Source organism: Rana temporaria, chromosome 13, assembly GCF_905171775.1.
Source record: "Rana temporaria chromosome 13, aRanTem1.1, whole genome shotgun sequence".
Classification (NCBI taxonomy): Eukaryota; Metazoa; Chordata; class Amphibia; order Anura; family Ranidae; genus Rana; species Rana temporaria.
Window position 1 is genome coordinate 53,952,726 of NC_053501.1, and position 18,935 is coordinate 53,971,660.

At 43.2% G+C, this 18,935-nt stretch overlaps 1 protein-coding gene across 1 annotated transcript in view; it reads left to right on the top strand.

The window, feature by feature from the left end:
* LTK (leukocyte receptor tyrosine kinase) overlaps positions 1-18,935 on the top strand; it is a 292,808-nt gene that overhangs the window by 236,528 nt on the left and 37,345 nt on the right. Inside the window, exon 19 of the mRNA XM_040331968.1 lies at positions 701-811. Within this exon, the coding sequence (XP_040187902.1) occupies positions 701-811 (111 nt within the window). The remainder of the gene's footprint in view (positions 1-700; positions 812-18,935) is intronic.

Here is an 18,935-nt window from a genome sequence, read left to right on the forward strand (position 1 = left end):
TGGACGCTGAAAAAAAATCTCCAAAAACGCCCCTCTCCATTGAAATGAATTGAGAGCGCTGTAAAAACGCCTTACCCTTTCCCACTGAGGCACTGCAAAAACGCCCTAAGACCCCTTTCACACTGAGGAGTTTTTCAGGCGGTACAGCGCTAAAAATAGCGCTGTACCGCCTGAAAAACTCCTGCACGGCCCGAGGGCTTTCACACTGAGGCGATGTGCTGGCGGGAGAGAAAAAAATCTCCTGTCAGCAGCATCTTTGGAGCGGTGAGAGGAGCGGCGTGTATCGCTCCCCACCGCTCCTTCCCATTTAAAACAATGGGAAACCGCGGTAATACCTCTGCAGAGGCGCATTGCGGGCGGTATTAACCCTTTATCGGCCGCTAGTGGGGGTTAATACCGCACCGCTAGCGGCCGAAACCCGCGGCAGTTCCGACAGTATAGCGCCGCTATTTTTAGCGCCGCTATACCGCCACCACGCCTCCCACCCCAGTGTGAAAGGGGCCTAAAACGTTAGGGTCTTAGCAGTGCTTTACCAGCACATTGGGATTGCAGATGAGGCTTCACTCGAATAACGCCCCAGTGTGAAAGGGGCCTAATAAGCAGAATAGGTTTTCAATATGTATGGAATATTAGATGAAAAAAGTCATATAATACTGAAATGATAAGAAATGAACCTAAACTTTCTTTAATATTGTTTCAGCACCCAAAGGTCCTATTGCAGACAGGCAGCTTCCGCTTCCACTTATTCTCGCTGTCCTTATTGCTACAGTTATACTTGGTGTGATATTTGCCTGTGGAAGTCTGTTATTTGGTAAGTATACTAAATATATTGTCTTAAATGGGTCACGTGCTAAAAAAAAAAAAGTATGTGGATACTTTTATATCATTTCTGTATACAGCTAGTCAAAAACACAAAAGTAATTTATATGTTGTGTAAAAAGCTTTTAAACCATGGTTGCTTTTTGTTTTTCATATTATACTGTAGTTGAAAAGGTGATAGTATATGCAGTTGCGAAGCTGGAATTAAAGTAAACCTGCTGTTTTGTCTCGCATGGACAAAGAAAAGGTTTACTTAACGTGTATCTAAACACAAGAAAAGCATTAAATGTAATGTATATATTATGTCTTATCAATCCTCAAATATGGTGGCTGCCTTAGTTTTATTTATTTTTCTTAATTTCACTTGGTGATATAGCCAGGGTGACTGACCATTTACCATTGACAGTTTGCTTACAATGGTTAAAATTGCTTAGCTTTATGCAAAACCATTTTTCCAAAAGGAAAAAAACTGTTGGTGTAACTGCTTAACCATTTAAGACCCGGACCATTATGCAGGTAAAGGACCTGGCCCCTTTTTGCGATTCGGCACTGCGTCGCTTTAACTGACAGTTGCGCAGTCGTGCAACGTGGCTCCCAAACAAAATTGGCGTCCTTTTTTAGCCACAATTAGAGTTTTCTTTTGGTGGTATTTGATCACCTCTGCGGTTTTTATTTTTTGCGCTATAAACAAAAATAAAGCGACAAATTTTGAAAAAAATGCAATATTTTTTACTTTTTGCTATAATAAATATCCCCAAAAAATATATAAAAAACATTTTTCCTCAGTTTAGGTCGATACGTATTCTTCTACCTATTTTTGTTAAAAAAAAATCGCAATTGATTGATTTGTGCAAAAGTTATAGGGCCAGATTCACCAAAGAGATACGACGGCGTATCCCTGTTTCTATCTATGCGACTGATTCATAGAATCAGTTACGCATAGATATCCATAAGATCCGACAGATGTAATTGTTTTACACTGTCGGATCTTAGGATGCAGTACCGCGGCCGCCGCTGGGGGGAGTTTGCGTCGTAAACCAGCGTCGGGTATGCAAATTTGGAGTTACGGCGATTCACGACGGATTTTCGCGTTCGCTACGTTGCCGCTAGTCTAGTTTCCCGTTGCAAAGTTAGTCGTCGTTTTAGGTGCCCTAACTTTAGTCAGCAAATGTATTGCTGTCTAAAGTATGGCCGTCATTCCCGCGTCGAAATTTAAAAAATAACGTTGTTTGCGTAAGCCGTCCGGGAATACGGAATTACGCTACGCGCGTCGCCATTCGAAAAAATGATGTCACCGCGCGCAAAGCACGGCGGGAGTTAAGAAACGGAGCATGCGCAGTAGGTCCGGCGCGGGAGCGCGCCTAATTTAAATGGCACACGCCCATTTGAATTGGCCCGCCTTGCGCCAGAGGCCGCCGGCGTAGTTTTCATCGCAAGTGCTTTGTGAATCAGGCACTTGCGATGAAAACTTGCAGAGGTGTAACGTATCTACAAAACGTTACGCCGCCGCACTTCTACCAGAATCTGGCCCATAGTGTTTACAAAATAGGGGATAGTTTTATGGAATTTTTATTATTAATTTTTATTTTGTACTAGTAATGGCAGCGATCAGCGATTTTTTTCATGACTGCGACATTATGGCGGACACATCGGACACTTTTGACACATTTTTAGGACCATTGTCATTTTCACAGCGCAAAGTGCTATAAAAATGCACTGATAACTGTGAAAATGACAATGGCAGTGAAGAGGTTAACCACTAGGGGGTGCTAAGGGGTTAAGTGTGCCCTAAGGGAGCGATTCTTACTGTAGGGGGGCATGGCTGGACGTGTGACTTCACTGATCGTCGTTCCCTATAACAGGGAACAGACGATCAATGACAAGCCACAGAGAAGAACGGGAAGGTTTGTTTATACTCACCTCTGCCCATTCTTCAGCTCCTGTGACCCGATCGCAGGACACTAGCGGTGATTGGGTCCGTGGGTCCCGCAGGCACAGAGCTTCGGACCGGGTCGCGAGCGCGCCGCTGGCGATGCGCGTGCGACCCACGGCTGGGCACTTAAAGGGCAACTTACCTGTATGTGCCTGTGCCCAGCCGTGCCATTCTGCCGACGTATATCTGCGTTAGGCGGTCCTCGAGTGGTTAAAGGGTTAGTTTGCCTTTACAAAAAGAAAAAACTGTAAATATGACCTAACACTGGACCATCCCCACAACCCAGCGGCTGTACTTACCTATGGCAATGCTCAGCTGTCAGGGCACTCACAGTCACTCCACAGGTCCAGGGACTTTCTATCCCCACTGCTCTTTCTCTTCTCCATCCAGTGCTGCCAGGATTGACCAGATGGATTCTGATTGGCCAGCGATGTCCATGGGTTGGTACTGACCAATCAAAATCCAGCTGGTCCATCCTGGCCATGACTGCTAGCCCTGAACCGATGGACCAGCTGCGGGTGACAGCTGAGGATCACCGTAGGTAAGTATAGCAAGGATTGGGATGGGGGGATGTAAGGAGGGGTCCGGTATTAAGTCACAGTTCTTATGTAAAGGTGAGCTAACCCTTTAAAAAGTCTTATCTGGAGTTAACTAATTTGTTAGTCAAGTTCATCTAAATCTGTTATGTCTAACAATACCCGCCTCTCTACAAGTTGACATTGCTGCTGTCCAATGGTGGCTCCATTGCTCCTTCATTTAGTGGAGGTACCCTAAGAGCCGGTTCACACAGGGGCGGCACGACTTCGGGGGCAACTCGGCCAGGCGACATGAAGACGACATCTAAGGCGACTTGCAAAATGACTTCTGTATAGAAGTCAATGCAGGTCGCCCCGAGTCGCACCCGAAGTAGTTCAAGAACCTTTTTCTAAGTCGGAGCGACTTGTGTCGCTCCTATTAGAACGGTTCTATTCGCTAGAATGGGACGCGACTTGTCAGGCGGCTGCGTCGCCTGACGAGTCGCCCCAGTGTGAACCGGGTCTTAGTCATGAAGTATGTTACAGGTTGAATTACTAGATTAAAATAGATGATAAAAAGCCTAAAAAAAAACAATTGCAGCCCCTAACTTTTATAGATTAGTAAGCTGCAATATATTTATAGCCAGATTCAGAGAGAGTTCAGCCGGCGTATCAGTAGATACGCCGTCGTAACTCTGAATCTGCGCCGTCGTAAATTTAAGCGTATGCTCAAACTGAGATACGCTTAATACGACCGGCGTAAGTCTTCTACGCTGTCATATCTTAACTGCATATTTACGCTGGCCGCTAGGGGCGTGTACGCTGATTTACGCCTAGAATATGTAAATCAGCGAGATACGCCTATTCACGACTGTACGCCCGGCCGTCGCAGTAAAGATACGCCGTTTACGTAAGCCGTTTTCAGGCCTAAAGATATTCCACCAAAAAGATGGCGCAGCCAATGTTAAGTATGAACGTCAGACCCGCGTCAAATTTTAAAATTTTTACGTTGCGTAAGTCGTCCGTGAATGGGGCTGGGCGTAATTTACGTTCACGACGAAACCAATAAGTCTTTGCGGCGTAATTTGGAGCATGCGCACTGGGATATGTCCACGGACGGCTCTGCGCCGTTCGTAAAAAACGTCAATCACGTCGGGTCACGATTCATTAGCATAAAACACGCCCACCTCTTCACAATTTGAATTAGGCGCGCTTAGGCTGGCACATTTACGCTATGCCGCCTTAACTTAGGACGCAAGTGTAGTAATCTGGTATAGTGTCCAACACAGAACCATAAGATCCAATGTACTGAAGTCAGAGAGTAAATTAGGTTGTTCCGCAGCAACTCACACCAGGTTCTCCAGAGAACACATTTAATGGATCTTCCAATAACATGCAAAGTCCATAGACGATACAAGAATCCAACAGAGTATAATTCAGAATCCCATCTTCTCCTAGACCTGTGCAATGTTCATCATAGAGTGACAAGACAAGACTAGCCAAGACTCCTTGAATGCCAGCTTGAGTCCTTCAAATATTGGACTCACACTGGAAGGGGGGGGGGGGGGGGTCAACCAAATGTTCCCATTGAATGAATATCCCACCAAGTCTAATTAACATTAATAAACACTTCCTTATGTAAGGAAGTACCAGGCCACACACCTAGGTCTTCTTAGATAAGATTAACACATCAAAGAGTCCTTTTGATACGTGTCGTTTGACCACTAACCCCTTTGATGTGTAACCTTGAATGCCTGTATGTAAACCTATATATACTGTGCCTTTCATATACCACAATATTTTACAATACCTACATATCTATATTAATATTACAACATATTCCCCCACTTGAGTCGGTTCTAACTACTAGAACTGACTCATAAATCAAACATTAAATGTCATTATGGTTTGAGGTATTGGATGCTTTACAACGGCTCACATGAAATATTAAGTTCAGATTGGTTACATCTCTCTTCACCAACCTCTAAAATATCCCCATGAAACAGTTATTAGATAATATAACTTTAGACCATGACTGGAAAAGGATTCAGTAAACATTTGTGGCCAGTATAGCTGTTAGGCCTCATTTCAAAGATTGCTCCTTGTTTTGTAAATCACATCACGATCTTGAATATTGTGCAAAACCGAGCTGATGTCACCGTCCATTCAGACTTCACATCTTTCACCATCTCACTGAAAGTAAAGCTTGGTATGTTTTGGGAGGTCCAATCCACATAAGTCCAGGATTCTCTCATCTCCAGGCTCAAAGTTTTCATTTTTAAAGATGCTTTTACACAAACACCAGCAATTCCTGAAATTCTTCCATCTTCCATCTTTGTAGTAAGAAGAACCATTAATGTATCAGCAGTCCCTTTCAAGGTCAAAAAGGTTTGGATCCGGACCGGCAGTAACAATTCTGTGCTGCAAACTATTTTCTTGCACTTGACACCTTCAATCATTTAAACCTTCAATATTCTGAATTTGTTGATTGCCAGCAGCAATTTGCTTCCGTAACGTGCTGTAGGCTGAACCCTTGTTGCCTTTAATAGAGCTGTTTTGTATCATTCAGTCCATAATTCCACAGAATGGTATGCCAACATATATATATATATATATATATTCCCCCATGCGACGGTATAGATATTATCAGCTTGACATCAGTGTTTATCAGATCTTCTGTGCAGACAAATCAGCAGTGGAAATTCTTGCCAGTATTTTTTATGAAGAGTAGAAAGGTCTCTTTCATCCATATGTGTCATAGCCTTCAGCATATTATAAATAACTGATTCAACAATGTTTCAAATCATGATTAGAGTGATGAATTTCACTCACCCCTCTTATAAATTTAGGAAAACCACCCAACCTACTATAATGTATGCTATGCCCAGCCAATTGTGCAACATCACCTCAGATGTAAATATATTGATATCAATATGCATTATGTCATATGTACAGATGTTATAACATTATTCTAGATTTAAATGCTTCGCTCTGGTTTTAAGATTAAGTTCAAGAAATAAAACATAATAAAAAAAGCAAAATATATCGGGGAAAGGGAGAAAATGAAAAAATAGGGCGTTGGGTAAGTCCATTGAAAATAAAATAAAAAAATGAAGAGAAAAAAAAAATTTGGAATGTTCAAAAAAAAAGTCCATTGCTTGATGAAAATTGAGAGAGTGTCCATGAATTCTTTATAATTTCTTGTATAGTGACATTGTCCATTCAGTGTCTCTCCCCCACTAGTCAACAATTACTCCTGCTTTTTACATGCAAATGCATATCTCCAGCAACGTACCTGAAAGACAAAAAACTCTCAGACAAAATCTCATTAGCAAAGACCTTAAACAAAGAACTATTTACATGTTTACACTTTAAAGCTAATTCACCCCCACTGCTATAGAAGTGTCATTTTCATTCAAAAACAGATCTGTACCATTCAACTGTTCTAATAGTGTGTGATATTCTATTTTCATCTTATCATACTCAATCTTCAGGTGGTCATATTTCTGTTTTAACTGAGGAAATGGTATCCAGGTCCTTTTCTTATTATTATTTTGGCCAGCTCTGTTTTTCATGTTAATATAGCCTATGTTTGACCCAGAGTTTCCCCTTTTGATGTGATCATTAGATATTATCTTCTGATCTTTCTGTTCAGTGTTTGTCCTAAACAATGTGGCTACATCAATTCTGACAGCTTGCTCATTTGACCTTCTCCATAAATGATCTGCTCTCAATAATATGTCTTTTAAATCGTGAGGATTCGGGGTAACCAATAAAATATCTTGTTTGATATCTTCATGCAAAGCATCTAGAAACATACTGATATGTATCAAGCCTCCCCGCTCAAATGCAAGATTATTACCAACCAACAATTCCATAATAGTATATATCCTGTGCGACAATTCATAGGGAGATTCACCCTGCATTTGATCAATCTTCCCATGAATCGTAACATCAGAACGCACTCCGTACAGAACACATAATAACTCCAGTAATATGTCCCTTGTCCTCAGAGGCTGAAGACAGATCTGTTTGATCCTCAACCAAAGACTTTTCCCTATAGAATGTTGCAAAACTCTTTCCAAGTCCGATGGGTTGAGATTGTACAAATCTATGACATTCTGCAAGTCACAAAACCATTTTAAAAATTTGTTTAAATCATGGCAGGGAACCATTCCTATTTCTTTAAGAATTGCATCCAGTTCTTTTGGTTTTAAATGCTTCATTACAACCTGAACTTCACCTGTATTTTTATTGTTATAAACCATGGTGGTCACAGTGGGTGCGGCTGGCAATGAATTATCAGATTTAATATGAGATTCTGTTTCATTTGATAGAACGTTTGTATTTTGCTGCAGATTGCTTAATCCAAGATTTGATGCACATCTGCATTCCTGAGATCTCTTCTCCAATTCCATAATTCTTAATTTTAATCTCTCATTTTCCTCTGATAATTCATCACAACGTTTAGATTTCTCAAGCAAAGCTCCACCAATGGTAACTGCATGCAATTTTAAATTTACTGTCCCAGTTTCTGATTGGCTTTGTAACCTCTGACACATTTTATGGCTATTATCAACTGCACTCTGTAACTGCGCAATTTCCTCAACTTTATCATTCAAAGAACTTTCCATTTTTAAACAGCAAGATAACAAGCCCTGCACAATACAACCTTTTCTTTTACTTTCTGAAATTTTGCTATCAAAAACACTTTCCTCTAAAAATTCCTTCATCATAGTCCACGTCTGCTTACATTTTTCTGGCATTTCATAAGGACCGCCATGACGCTTAATACATTTTAATACCCATCTGTTAACTTTATCAGAACTGACACTAGCTTCACACTGAGTAAGCATTTTGACTAAAGTACTAATAATTTAAGATAAAGGAAATATTTTACTCACCGCATTTGAAGCTTCACCTTGCCAGTTCCCGTCTTCTAGTACACGGCAGTCCCTTCTTTCTTCAGTTTCCAGTCTCCAGAGAATAATTCTGGGGTTCCAAACTTGTTTAGTCTTGTATATCAGACTCTCTTATGTCACAACCAGACATTAGAGTCACAGCACTGCTCTTGGGTCTCCATCAGACTTCTGTCCAACTCAGGCCCCGTACTCACGACCAAACATGTCTGCTGAAACTGGTCCGCAGACCAGTTTCAGCAGACATGTTTGGCCGTGTGTTGGCCCGAGCGGACCATTTTGGGACGGATCGGACAGGTTTCCAGCGGACAACTGTTTCCCGGACTTGTTTTAAAACAGTCCGCTGGAAACCTGTCCGCCCGGACATGTACGGTCGTCTGTACAGACCTACCGTACATGTCCTGCCGCCCGCATCCCTCGCATGCGTCGAATGACTTCGACGCATGCGTGGAAGCATTTTTAAGGCGGCCCGCCCACGTCGCCGCGTCATTGTCGCGGCGACACCACGTCATCGACGCGGCGACACCGCGGACACGCCCCGCGTAATGTTTACGCGCGGGCTTCTGTTCGATGGTGTGTATAGCCATCGAACAGAAGTCCCCGGGCAGTCCCCGGCCAGACATGTCCGATGGAAACGGTCTGCAGACCGTTTTCATCGGACATGTCCTGCCGTGAGTACAAGGCCTCACAGGATTTTTCATCATCACCGACTTCTGTTACTAAGTCCTGAAAATGTGCTTCTGGTCTCTTGAACGGCACCAATGTAGTAATCTGGTATAGTGTCCAACACAGAACCATAAGATCCAATGTACTGAAGTCAGAGAGTAAATTAGGTTGTTCCGCAGCAACTCACACCAGGTTCTCCAGAGAACACATTTAATGGATCTTCCAATAACATGCAAAGTCCATAGACGATACAAGAATCCAACAGAGTATAATTCAGAATCCCATCTTCTCCTAGACCTGTGCAATGTTCATCATAGAGTGACAAGACAAGACTAGCCAAGACTCCTTGAATGCCAGCTTGAGTCCTTCAAATATTGGACTCACACTGGAAGGGGGGGGGGGGGGTCAACCAAATGTTCCCATTGAATGAATATCCCACCAAGTCTAATTAACATTAATAAACACTTCCTTATGTAAGGAAGTACCAGGCCACACACCTAGGTCTTCTTAGATAAGATTAACACATCAAAGAGTCCTTTTGATACGTGTCGTTTGACCACTAACCCCTTTGATGTGTAACCTTGAATGCCTGTATGTAAACCTATATATACTGTGCCTTTCATATACCACAATATTTTACAATACCTACATATCTATATTAATATTACAACAGCAAGTGCTTTGTGAATACAGCACTTGCCTCTGTAACTTACAGCGGCATAGCGTATATATGTGATACGCTAAGCCTGCCTAACGTTAGGCTCATCTACCTGAATCCAGCTATTCGTTTTTATTTTTGGGTTTAGATACTCTGTAAAGCCTTCTTTTTGTTTATTTATTTTTTTATTATTACATTTTATTTTTAATTTTTTTAAGGCTTAGTACATTTTGTGCAGAAAATTGACTGTTAGTATTGTAAGAAATTGTGTGCCTACTGTATATAACTTCCTGTGAACTGAGCAGAAACCACAAACAATATTACCAGCTTTCTTAGTTATCATTTGTGAACTACAAAGCAATGCCTGTACATAATTGAGATGAAGAAGGGGGAGGTGTTTGTAGTAAAATCAGATGAGCAGTCTAGGGGGACAATGCTGCTCCTCCAAAGATACATGTGAGCCTTGTTACCATGTTACTGGCAGATGAAAATAAAGGAAAGAAGGCAGAAAAGGCAGCCACCACATCGAGGTTGCATTTTTGTTTTTGGGTTTGCGTTAAAGCAGAGATACTTGTAAAGCTCAAAATACTGTAAAAAGACACAAACATGAGATAAAACACACAGCCTGATATGTTTGCTGGGTTTTTGATTGGAGTTTAAATAACCATGCTGTAGCAATCCGTTACCAATAGTGTTTAGTAAAAAGCAACAATCATCAAAGTGTTATCAGGATATGTATCGGTAGTATGGATTTCGCAATGTCAGCACCAAAAGATGAATTGAAACATGTAGTGAAATTATTCAGTCAATAATTCTTATAATTATCCTAAAACTCTTGTACCTTGCTGTCCACCATTATGAGGATGCAATCTCTGCACTGATACAGAAACACTTGGCATATTGACTTGCTATACTCCCCCATGATTGTTCCTTACATTCTGTCAGTAATTGTCATGATATGAATTCCTACTCCGTTCTTCTACTTATCTATAGGAGTGCAATTGAAATAGTGACAAGATCAATTCTCCGCTTGAGGTCAACATCAATACATCAAAAGAGATTACGTGTAGTATTTATAGAGAGGCTGGGATTTCTGAATCAATGTATTCTTATGGTACAATAGTATATTCGGAGCAACGGGCAGGCTAATTAAAGCTAAACCCCAGGCAAAGAGCTAAATTCACAGCAGAAATACATGTATTTGGGCTGTTCTACCTGACCAAGGATTTGAAATTCTGTGCTGTTAGTGCGCAAGAGACTTATAGCAAGTCATATTAAGGAACTTACTTATTAGATGCATTTAAAAATAAAAATAATTATTTTGAAATGACTACATATCCACAATAATGGGTGTTTATTGCCTGGAGTTCAACATTAACTATCTTTTGTGTGTTAAGCCTCGTACACACAACCGAGGAACTCGACGGGCGAAACACATCGTTTTCCTCTTCGAGTTCCTTGTTAGGCTGTCGAGGAACAAGGCAAGTTTCTCCATTCCCGTCGAGGAAAAATAAGACATGCTCTCTTTTTGGCTCGACGGGATCCTCGACAGTTTCCTTGTCGAAAAATGTACACACGGCCGGTTTCCTCGGCAAAAAAAAAATCCCAGCAAGTTTCTTGCTGGTTTTTGCTGAGAAACTCGGTCATGTGTACAAGGCCTGTGACTGCTAATAACTCTATATAGCTATACCTCCTCTATATGAAAAGAGCTGACAATCTGGAAAGACGCTCTCTTTGGCCAATTCAGCCCTGGAAGGTTTTACCCCCTTCAAGATCAGGCCATTTTTTGCGATACGGCACTACGTTACTTTAACCACTTAGGGACCGGAAGGTTTTAACCCCTTAAAGTGGAGTTCCACCCAAAAGTGGAACTTCCACTCATTTGTCCCCCCTCCCCCCTCCGGTGCCACGTTTGGCACCTTTCGGGGGGGGGGGGCAGATACAGGTCTTTGACTGGCAGTGTTGTTCATCTTCCTTTAAAAAAATAACTAGTTACAATTACAAGTTACTTGACCGAAAAAGTAAGTGAGTTAGTGACTCAGTTACTTTATTAGCAAAGTAACTAGTTACTCGGAAAAGTAACTGAGTTTTTTTTTTTATATTCTACAATGCAATTACGTTCTATAACATCTTTAATATCAAAGATGTTTATATTAACTGATTGAAGAATAAAAACACTATATACAGTATTTTAGAACATTTCGTACTGTGTACAATTATTAATATCATCATCACACTCCACCTGCCCAGCAATACTGTACAATATAGAGAGTGACACTGCTGCACTGCACACTGAATCTATATTGTACAGTATTGCTGGGCAGGTGGAGTGTGATGATGATATTAATAATTGTACACAGTATTGCATTTGCTGGGCATGTATGACAGTCCACCGGAACCGCTCCACATGCCCAGGCAGGCCCAGCAAATGCAATACTGTGTACAATTAATTATATCAACTCCACCTGCCCCAGTGCCCACTGCCCAGGCTGCGCCAGCAATACTGACATGCGGGGTGTGCCCAGGCAGCACACCCTAATTACTTGTGCTCTGCTCATCGCTGTCCCTGGCACTCCCTGCTAATTCAGCCATCAATACAAAGAAGTCCAATTCTTTACACCCACACCCCCAGTCTGCAGCTATTTAAAAAAAAAAAAAATCTCTGGCAGTGATATTAGTAAGGCGGCCTTAGGCCTGGTGTGGCAAAATAAGAACTTTGTCCTGCAACTGGCTGAGCTGACTGACTGCCTGATATTGCTGGTAAAGCTTAATAGACTCCAATTATCTGTCTATAAATATATAACAGGCTGTTATATAGACAGATAGTTGGAGTCTTTTAAGCTACAAGCAATATCAGGCAGTCAGTCAGCTCAGCCAGTTGCAGGACAAAGTTCTTATTTTGCCACACCAGGCCTAAGGCCTTGGGCTGGGCTAGGCCGCTCCCCCCCCTCCCAATCCGATCCTCGGCTCGGCTCCTCACCTGGCTCTGGCTGCGCAGGGGCCACAGTCGGTCGGTGCTGTCTCTGCTTGCGCTCTAGCCTCAGTCAGGACGGAGTCAGGAGGAGGTATCCCAGAGTCCGGACCGCCGACCGGTGTGGTGGAGCGGAGCCTCCGCGGAGGACAGGGCGGGAGATGTCAGCGGCTGGGAGTGAGAGTCAGTGACTCAGGTGAGGAGGAGTACAGCGCCAGACTCCCTCGGGCCTCGACACACGACACTGCAGGTGGGAGACTCCAGGCGCGTGCATGCGCCAGCACCACCCACCCAAGACGAGTCACAAGTCCGACCGACACATGACCCGCCGGCGACGAATCAGAAGATGATGTGCAGTGTAAGTGACCCGTCCCTCACCCAATCACAATCTACTGGCCAGCTCCATCCCGCAGACACTCACAGTCATCACAGACGTGATGAGACATGACCCCAGAGTCTGCCCGGCCCCGGACTGCCCCCCCCGCGCGCACAATGTAATCTCGGTAACGACGCCCATGTGATGGGAACGGCGTTGCCGAGAGGGTAAAAGTAATCTGGTAGATTACTAGTTACCCTCAGGAGGCCAATAGTTACGTAACGGCGTTTATTTAAACGCCGTTACTTACAACACTGTTGACTGGTATCCTGTCCCCACTCTTGGGAGACCAAGCCATGGCAAATTACATCAGCCTGGCTCCCTCATCCTTCCCCCGCAGCCGGGCCAGTAGGAGAGTGCAGAGGTGCCTCGCACATGTGCAGTAGGGACCCTGCGTGAAGCTGTAATGCTGTACTTCCGGGTTCACCTACCCGCAATGGCTGCGGCAGCACCTGACAGCTGATGGAAACATGCTGGACTCCAGGACAGGTAAGTGTCCTATTATTAAAAGTCAGCAACTGCAGTATGTGTAGCTGCTGGCTTTTAATTTTTGCAGGGGTTGGCAGACTTTCGCTTTAATGACCAGGGCACTTTTTGCAATTTGGCACTGTGCTGTTTTAACTGCTAATTGCGCGGTCGTGCAATGCTGCACCCAAATGAAATTTGCGTCCTTTTTTCCCCACAAATAGAGCTTTCTTTTGGTGGTATTTGATCACCACTGGGATTTTTATTATCTTTTGCGATCTAAACAAAAAAAAAAAAAGACCGAAAATTGTGAAAAAAATATATATTTTCGACTTTTTGTCATAAATCAAATCCAATAAACTCTATTTTTGTCATAGAAAAAAAAATTCAATAAGCATATATTGATTGGTTAGTGCAAAAGTTATAGCGTCTACGAACTATGGTACATTTACTGGAATTTACGCAACTTTTAGTTTATGACTGCCTATCTCATTTCTTGAGTTGCTAAAATGTCAGGGCAGTACAAAACCCCCCTAAATTACTCCTTTTTGTTAAGTAGACACCCCAAGGAATTTGCTGAGAGGCATGTTGAGCCCATTGAATATTTCATTTATTTTGTCACAAGTTGTCATTGAAATTATATATTGCTTACACATGCCATGGGTATATGTGGAATTACACCCCAAAATACATTCTGCTGCTTCTCTTGAGTATGTGGGTACCACATGTGTGAGAATTTCTGGGGGCCTACAAGACCACGAAAACCAATCGCCACCGTCAGGATTTCAAAGGGTGTAAATTTCTCTTTTCACATCCTCACTATCTATCACAGCTTCAGAGGCCCTGAAATGTCAAGATAGCACAAAACACCCCCCCCCCCAAATGACACAATTTTGTAGAGTAGACACCCCAAGCTATTTGCTGAGAGGCATGTTGATTTCATGGAATATACTGTTTGAAAGCAAGGCGGCCAGAAAACTTAATCAGGGCCGAATTTGTGGAGCCTCAGGGTCACCCTGAGGACGACAGAGTTCATTGTCGTTGAAGTGCATGAACCGCAAGATTTGCTCGTATCTAGTCCTGGTCATGGCAGCAAAAAACAGGCATATAGTGAATTGGGTTAGTGGACCAAAATGACCGCAACTCACACTTTTTAGTAATGCCCATGAGGGATAGGCCCAGAAAGTTCTTAAATTCGGGAACCGTTATAGGTTTCCAGACAAATTCTCTGGCAAGGGTCAAATTTGAATTTGCGGCGATAAATTGACCAGCATATAAATTGCTTTGGTCCACAATAGATCAGTACAGATCTCCTGTGAAAAACAGCTTGTAAAAGTCAAGGGAAGTAAAATCCGCTGTTTCCACATACATTCCAGGTTGGCCAATGAATGGGGGAAGTACAGGCGATGCAGAAGGGATGGGCTGACAATCAAAATTTGCAAGTGCATCAGGAAGGGCACTATGGGCTCTACAGGCCTGTCTTTGAATTATTGGTGGCTGTGGAACACTGCTTGTGCTAGCCACCACACCAGCTTGAACTGCACTTATGGGACTCGCCATGTCACCAAGTTTTACTGCAGTGCTGGTTTGTCTACGAACAGGACATACTAGTCCGCTGGTGCTTACCAGTTCACCAGAAGGTTGAGCAGCACTTGTACGGGCTCTCTGCTGCATACAAGAACCATGCAGTGGTTGCACCTCAGCAACAGAAGAATGGGGTCGGGTACGCCTGACCTCAGCAGGGACCACTACTCTGTCTTTTGAGCTATCTGTCAGGGTGCTGCTGCTCTCTACAGGTTTGAATACTGAGCCTGAATCTAAAAGCCTCGTACACACGATCGAGAAACTCGACGGGCGAAATACATTGTTTTCCTCGTCGAGTTCCTTGTTAGGCTTGTCAAGGAACTCGACAAGCTTGCTTTGCGTACACACAGTTAAGCCAAAATCTCCTCGTTCTCAAACGCGGTGACATACAACACATACAACGGCAGGGGAAGTTCGATTCCACTGGCTAAACTCTTGGGGCTGCTTTTGCTAATTTCATGTGTTTGCGTGTTAAATAAAAGTTTGGTAAGAGACGATTTGCACTTTTCAGTCTGTTACAGCTTTAAAAATGTGTTATCTCCATTACAAATGCTACTTTTACTCCCGTCTCATACTTTAATCTGAGCAAGTGCGGGTTTCTTAGCATACAGATGTCCGAGTTTCTCATCGAAAACCAGCCCGTCGAGGATCTTGACGAGCCAAATCAAACTCCCGTCGAGGAAATAGAGAACTTGCTCTCTTTTTGGCTCGACGAGGTTCTCGACAGTTTCCTCGCCGAAAATGTACACATGACCGGTTTCCTCGGCAAAAAAATATCTCCCAGCAAGGTTCTTGCTGGTTTTTGCCAAGAAACTCGGTCGTGTGTACGAGGCCTCACAGTAAGGCTTCCCCTTCTCTCTCATCTGTCATGTGCAGCATTGTGTAGGCCTCTTCACTAGCATACCTCTGTTTGGACATTTTGGCCACTAAATTTATAGGTACAGCTAGTGGGACTCACAGGCAAAAAAAGCACCTGGTTGTCAGAGACTGCTTGATTCGCTACAATGGGCTGGGCTGGGAGAAGGGGCTAAACGCAGGTGCTGGCAGGTGTCTGGGCTGATCCTGCCAATGCCGCCATTTTGGGAACACTATAATACTGGGAATGCTAGTATAGATCTGATCGGATCAAAGATATTGATCCGTTCAAACACTATTCTAGTATAGGAGGTGTATGGTGTGTGCGTGTGTGTTAGTGCTTATGGCAATCAAAGGGTTCAAATCTGACGCTGTCTAGGATTGCTGATGCTGACACCAAACTGACTTAGGCCTCGTACACACGACCAGTTTCCTCGGCAGAATTCAGCTTCCGACCGAGTTTCTGGCTGAATTCTGCCGAGAAACCCGGCCGTGTGTACACTTTCGGCCGAGGAAGCCGACGAGGACCTCGGCGAGGAAATAGAGAACATGTTCTCTATTTCCTCGTTGTTCTATGGGAGCTCTCGTCCCGCCGAGCTCCTCGGCGGCTTCAGGGCTGAACTGGCCGAGGAACTCGATGTGTTTGGCACGTCGAGTTCCTCGGCCGTGTGTACGAGGCCTGAAACTAGCTAACCCGTGAGGCCTCGTACACACGACCGAGTTTCTCGGCAAAAACCAGCAAGAAACTTGCTGGTAGATATTTTTTTGCCGAGGAAACCGGTCATGTGTACATTTTCGTCGAGGAAACTGCAGAGAAACTCGACGAGCCAAAAAGAGAGCAAGTTCTCTATTTCCTCGACGGGAATGGAGAAAATTGGCTTGTCGAGTTCCTCAAAAGCATAAAAGGATCTCGATGAGGAATACAATGTGTTTTGCCCGTCGAGTTCCTCGGTCGTGTGTACGAGGCTTGACACTTATACAGTGATCAGAAAAAAGATCTGTACACTATACTAATGACAGGGAGTGAAAGGGTTAACTGGGGGTGATCAAGGGGTTAAGCCTTTATTAGAGGCTATATGGGGATTGCCCTAAACCTCCCTGGGCCTACCACTAACTGTCACTAACTACCCTAATGCTGTTTAGTGTCACAAGTGACACCAATACAGTGATCAGTGAAAAATCTGAAAAATGCCAGGGTTCACTGGGGGCACAATCAGGGGGTTAAAAGTGTGCCTACGTGTACTGCTGTCAGTTTAGTGCTTGGTGTACTCACAGTAGATGTCTTCTCGCTGGAAACAAAAAGGGCTGAGGGTAGATGACATTACTTCCTCGGCCTGTGTTTACATTACACAGGTAGAGGAGGCATTTTATTCGCCAGAACCGATCAGCAGGTCCAGGAAAGAAATCATTGGCCCGGACCTGTAGATCGATCGGTTCTGTAGTGAATCCGATCGCGGCGGGGCTTGAGCGACATATACCTACGACAATTCGCTCAGCTGAGCCACCTTGCCACAGTATAACTGCAGCGGGTGGCCGGCAACTGATTAACTGAAATTTGAGCGGTTGTGCAACGCTGTACCCAAATAAAATGTATGTCCTTTTTTTCCCACAAATAGAGCTTTCTTTGGGTGGAATTTGATCTCTTCTGCGTTTTTTTTTTTTAGCACTATAAACAAAGTGTAAATTTTGAAAAAAAAAAGATTTTTTACTATAATACATAGCCAATAAAAAAAATCGAAATTCTTCATCAATTTAGGCCAATTTGTTTTCTGCTACATATTTTTTGGTAAAAAAAATCCAATAAGTGTATATTGATTGGTTTGAGCAAAACATATAGTTTCTACAAGCAATGGAATATTTTTATGGATTTTTTTTTTTACTAGTAACGGCAGCGATCTGTAAATTTTAAGCAGGACTGCGACATTGCGGCGGACAAATCAGAACCTAACTGACACTTTTGACACTTTTTTGGGGACCAGTGACACTAATACAGTGATCTGTGCTAAAACTATGCACTGTGTGGCAGGCGCATCACTATGAAGTGCCTTGTGCGTTGTGGCATTAGAAGCATTTTGATCTTTTAGTCCAAACAAGACTATCTGTTAGGCCTTGTACACACGACCGAGAACCTCGTTGTAAATGAAACGTCGTTTTTCTCGACGAGGTTCTTGTCAGGCTTGTCGAGGATCTTGTCAAGCTTTCTTTGCGTACACACTGTCAAGACAAAATCTTGTCGTTCTTAAACGCGGTGACGTACAACACGTACGACGGCACTATAAAGGGGAAGTTCGATTCCACTGGCACAACCCTTGGGGCTGCTTTTGCTAATCTTGTGTTACTGCGTGTTAAGTAAAAGTTTGGTAAGAGACGATTCACACTTTTCAGTCTGTTACAGCGTGACGAATGTGCTATCTCCATTACAAACGCTACTTTTACCGAAGGTGCGCTCCCGTCTCATACTTTATTCTGAGCATGCGCAGGTTTCTAAGCATACACACAAACATGTTTCTCGTCGTAAACCAGCCCGACGAGAAACACGACAAGGAAATTGAGACTCCCGACGAGAAAAAAGAACGTTCTCTTTTTTTCTCGTCGAGATCCACGACAGTTTTCTCCATGAAAAACATACGCACGACAGTTTTTCTTGGCAAAAATGCTCTGCCAGCATTTTTCTTGATGGATTATGCCGAGGAAAACGGTCGTGTGTCACTCTATAATTCCTCTAGCGCCGTTCTATTGAAGCAGTAGGTTTAAAGAGCACACCAAACTCTTGAGTTAACTTCTTTATTAACTTCAGCTTTTCCTTATATATAACACTGACAATTTCGCAGCAGACCGTCCATGTTCAAACATGTGTTGAATAAAGTATATAAAATGGCGGTTCAACTGTTCAATATTGTCATTCTACATAAAACGGGAGATATATTTCTTTCTTCAGTATCTGTACTCTCACTTTAAAGGGTCACTAAAGGAAAAAATTGTTTTAGCTAAATAGCTTCCTTTACCTTACTGCAGTCCTGGTTTCATGTCCTCATTGCTCGTTTTTGCTCTGATGTTGCTGTAAAACTGCTCTGTTGTGGACACTTCCTGGTTGTCTGGCTCCTTATGAAAAAAGTCATGGGAGAGTTTAGTTTTGTTTTCCTAGCCATGACTCTCTATGGCACTGTCTAGCAC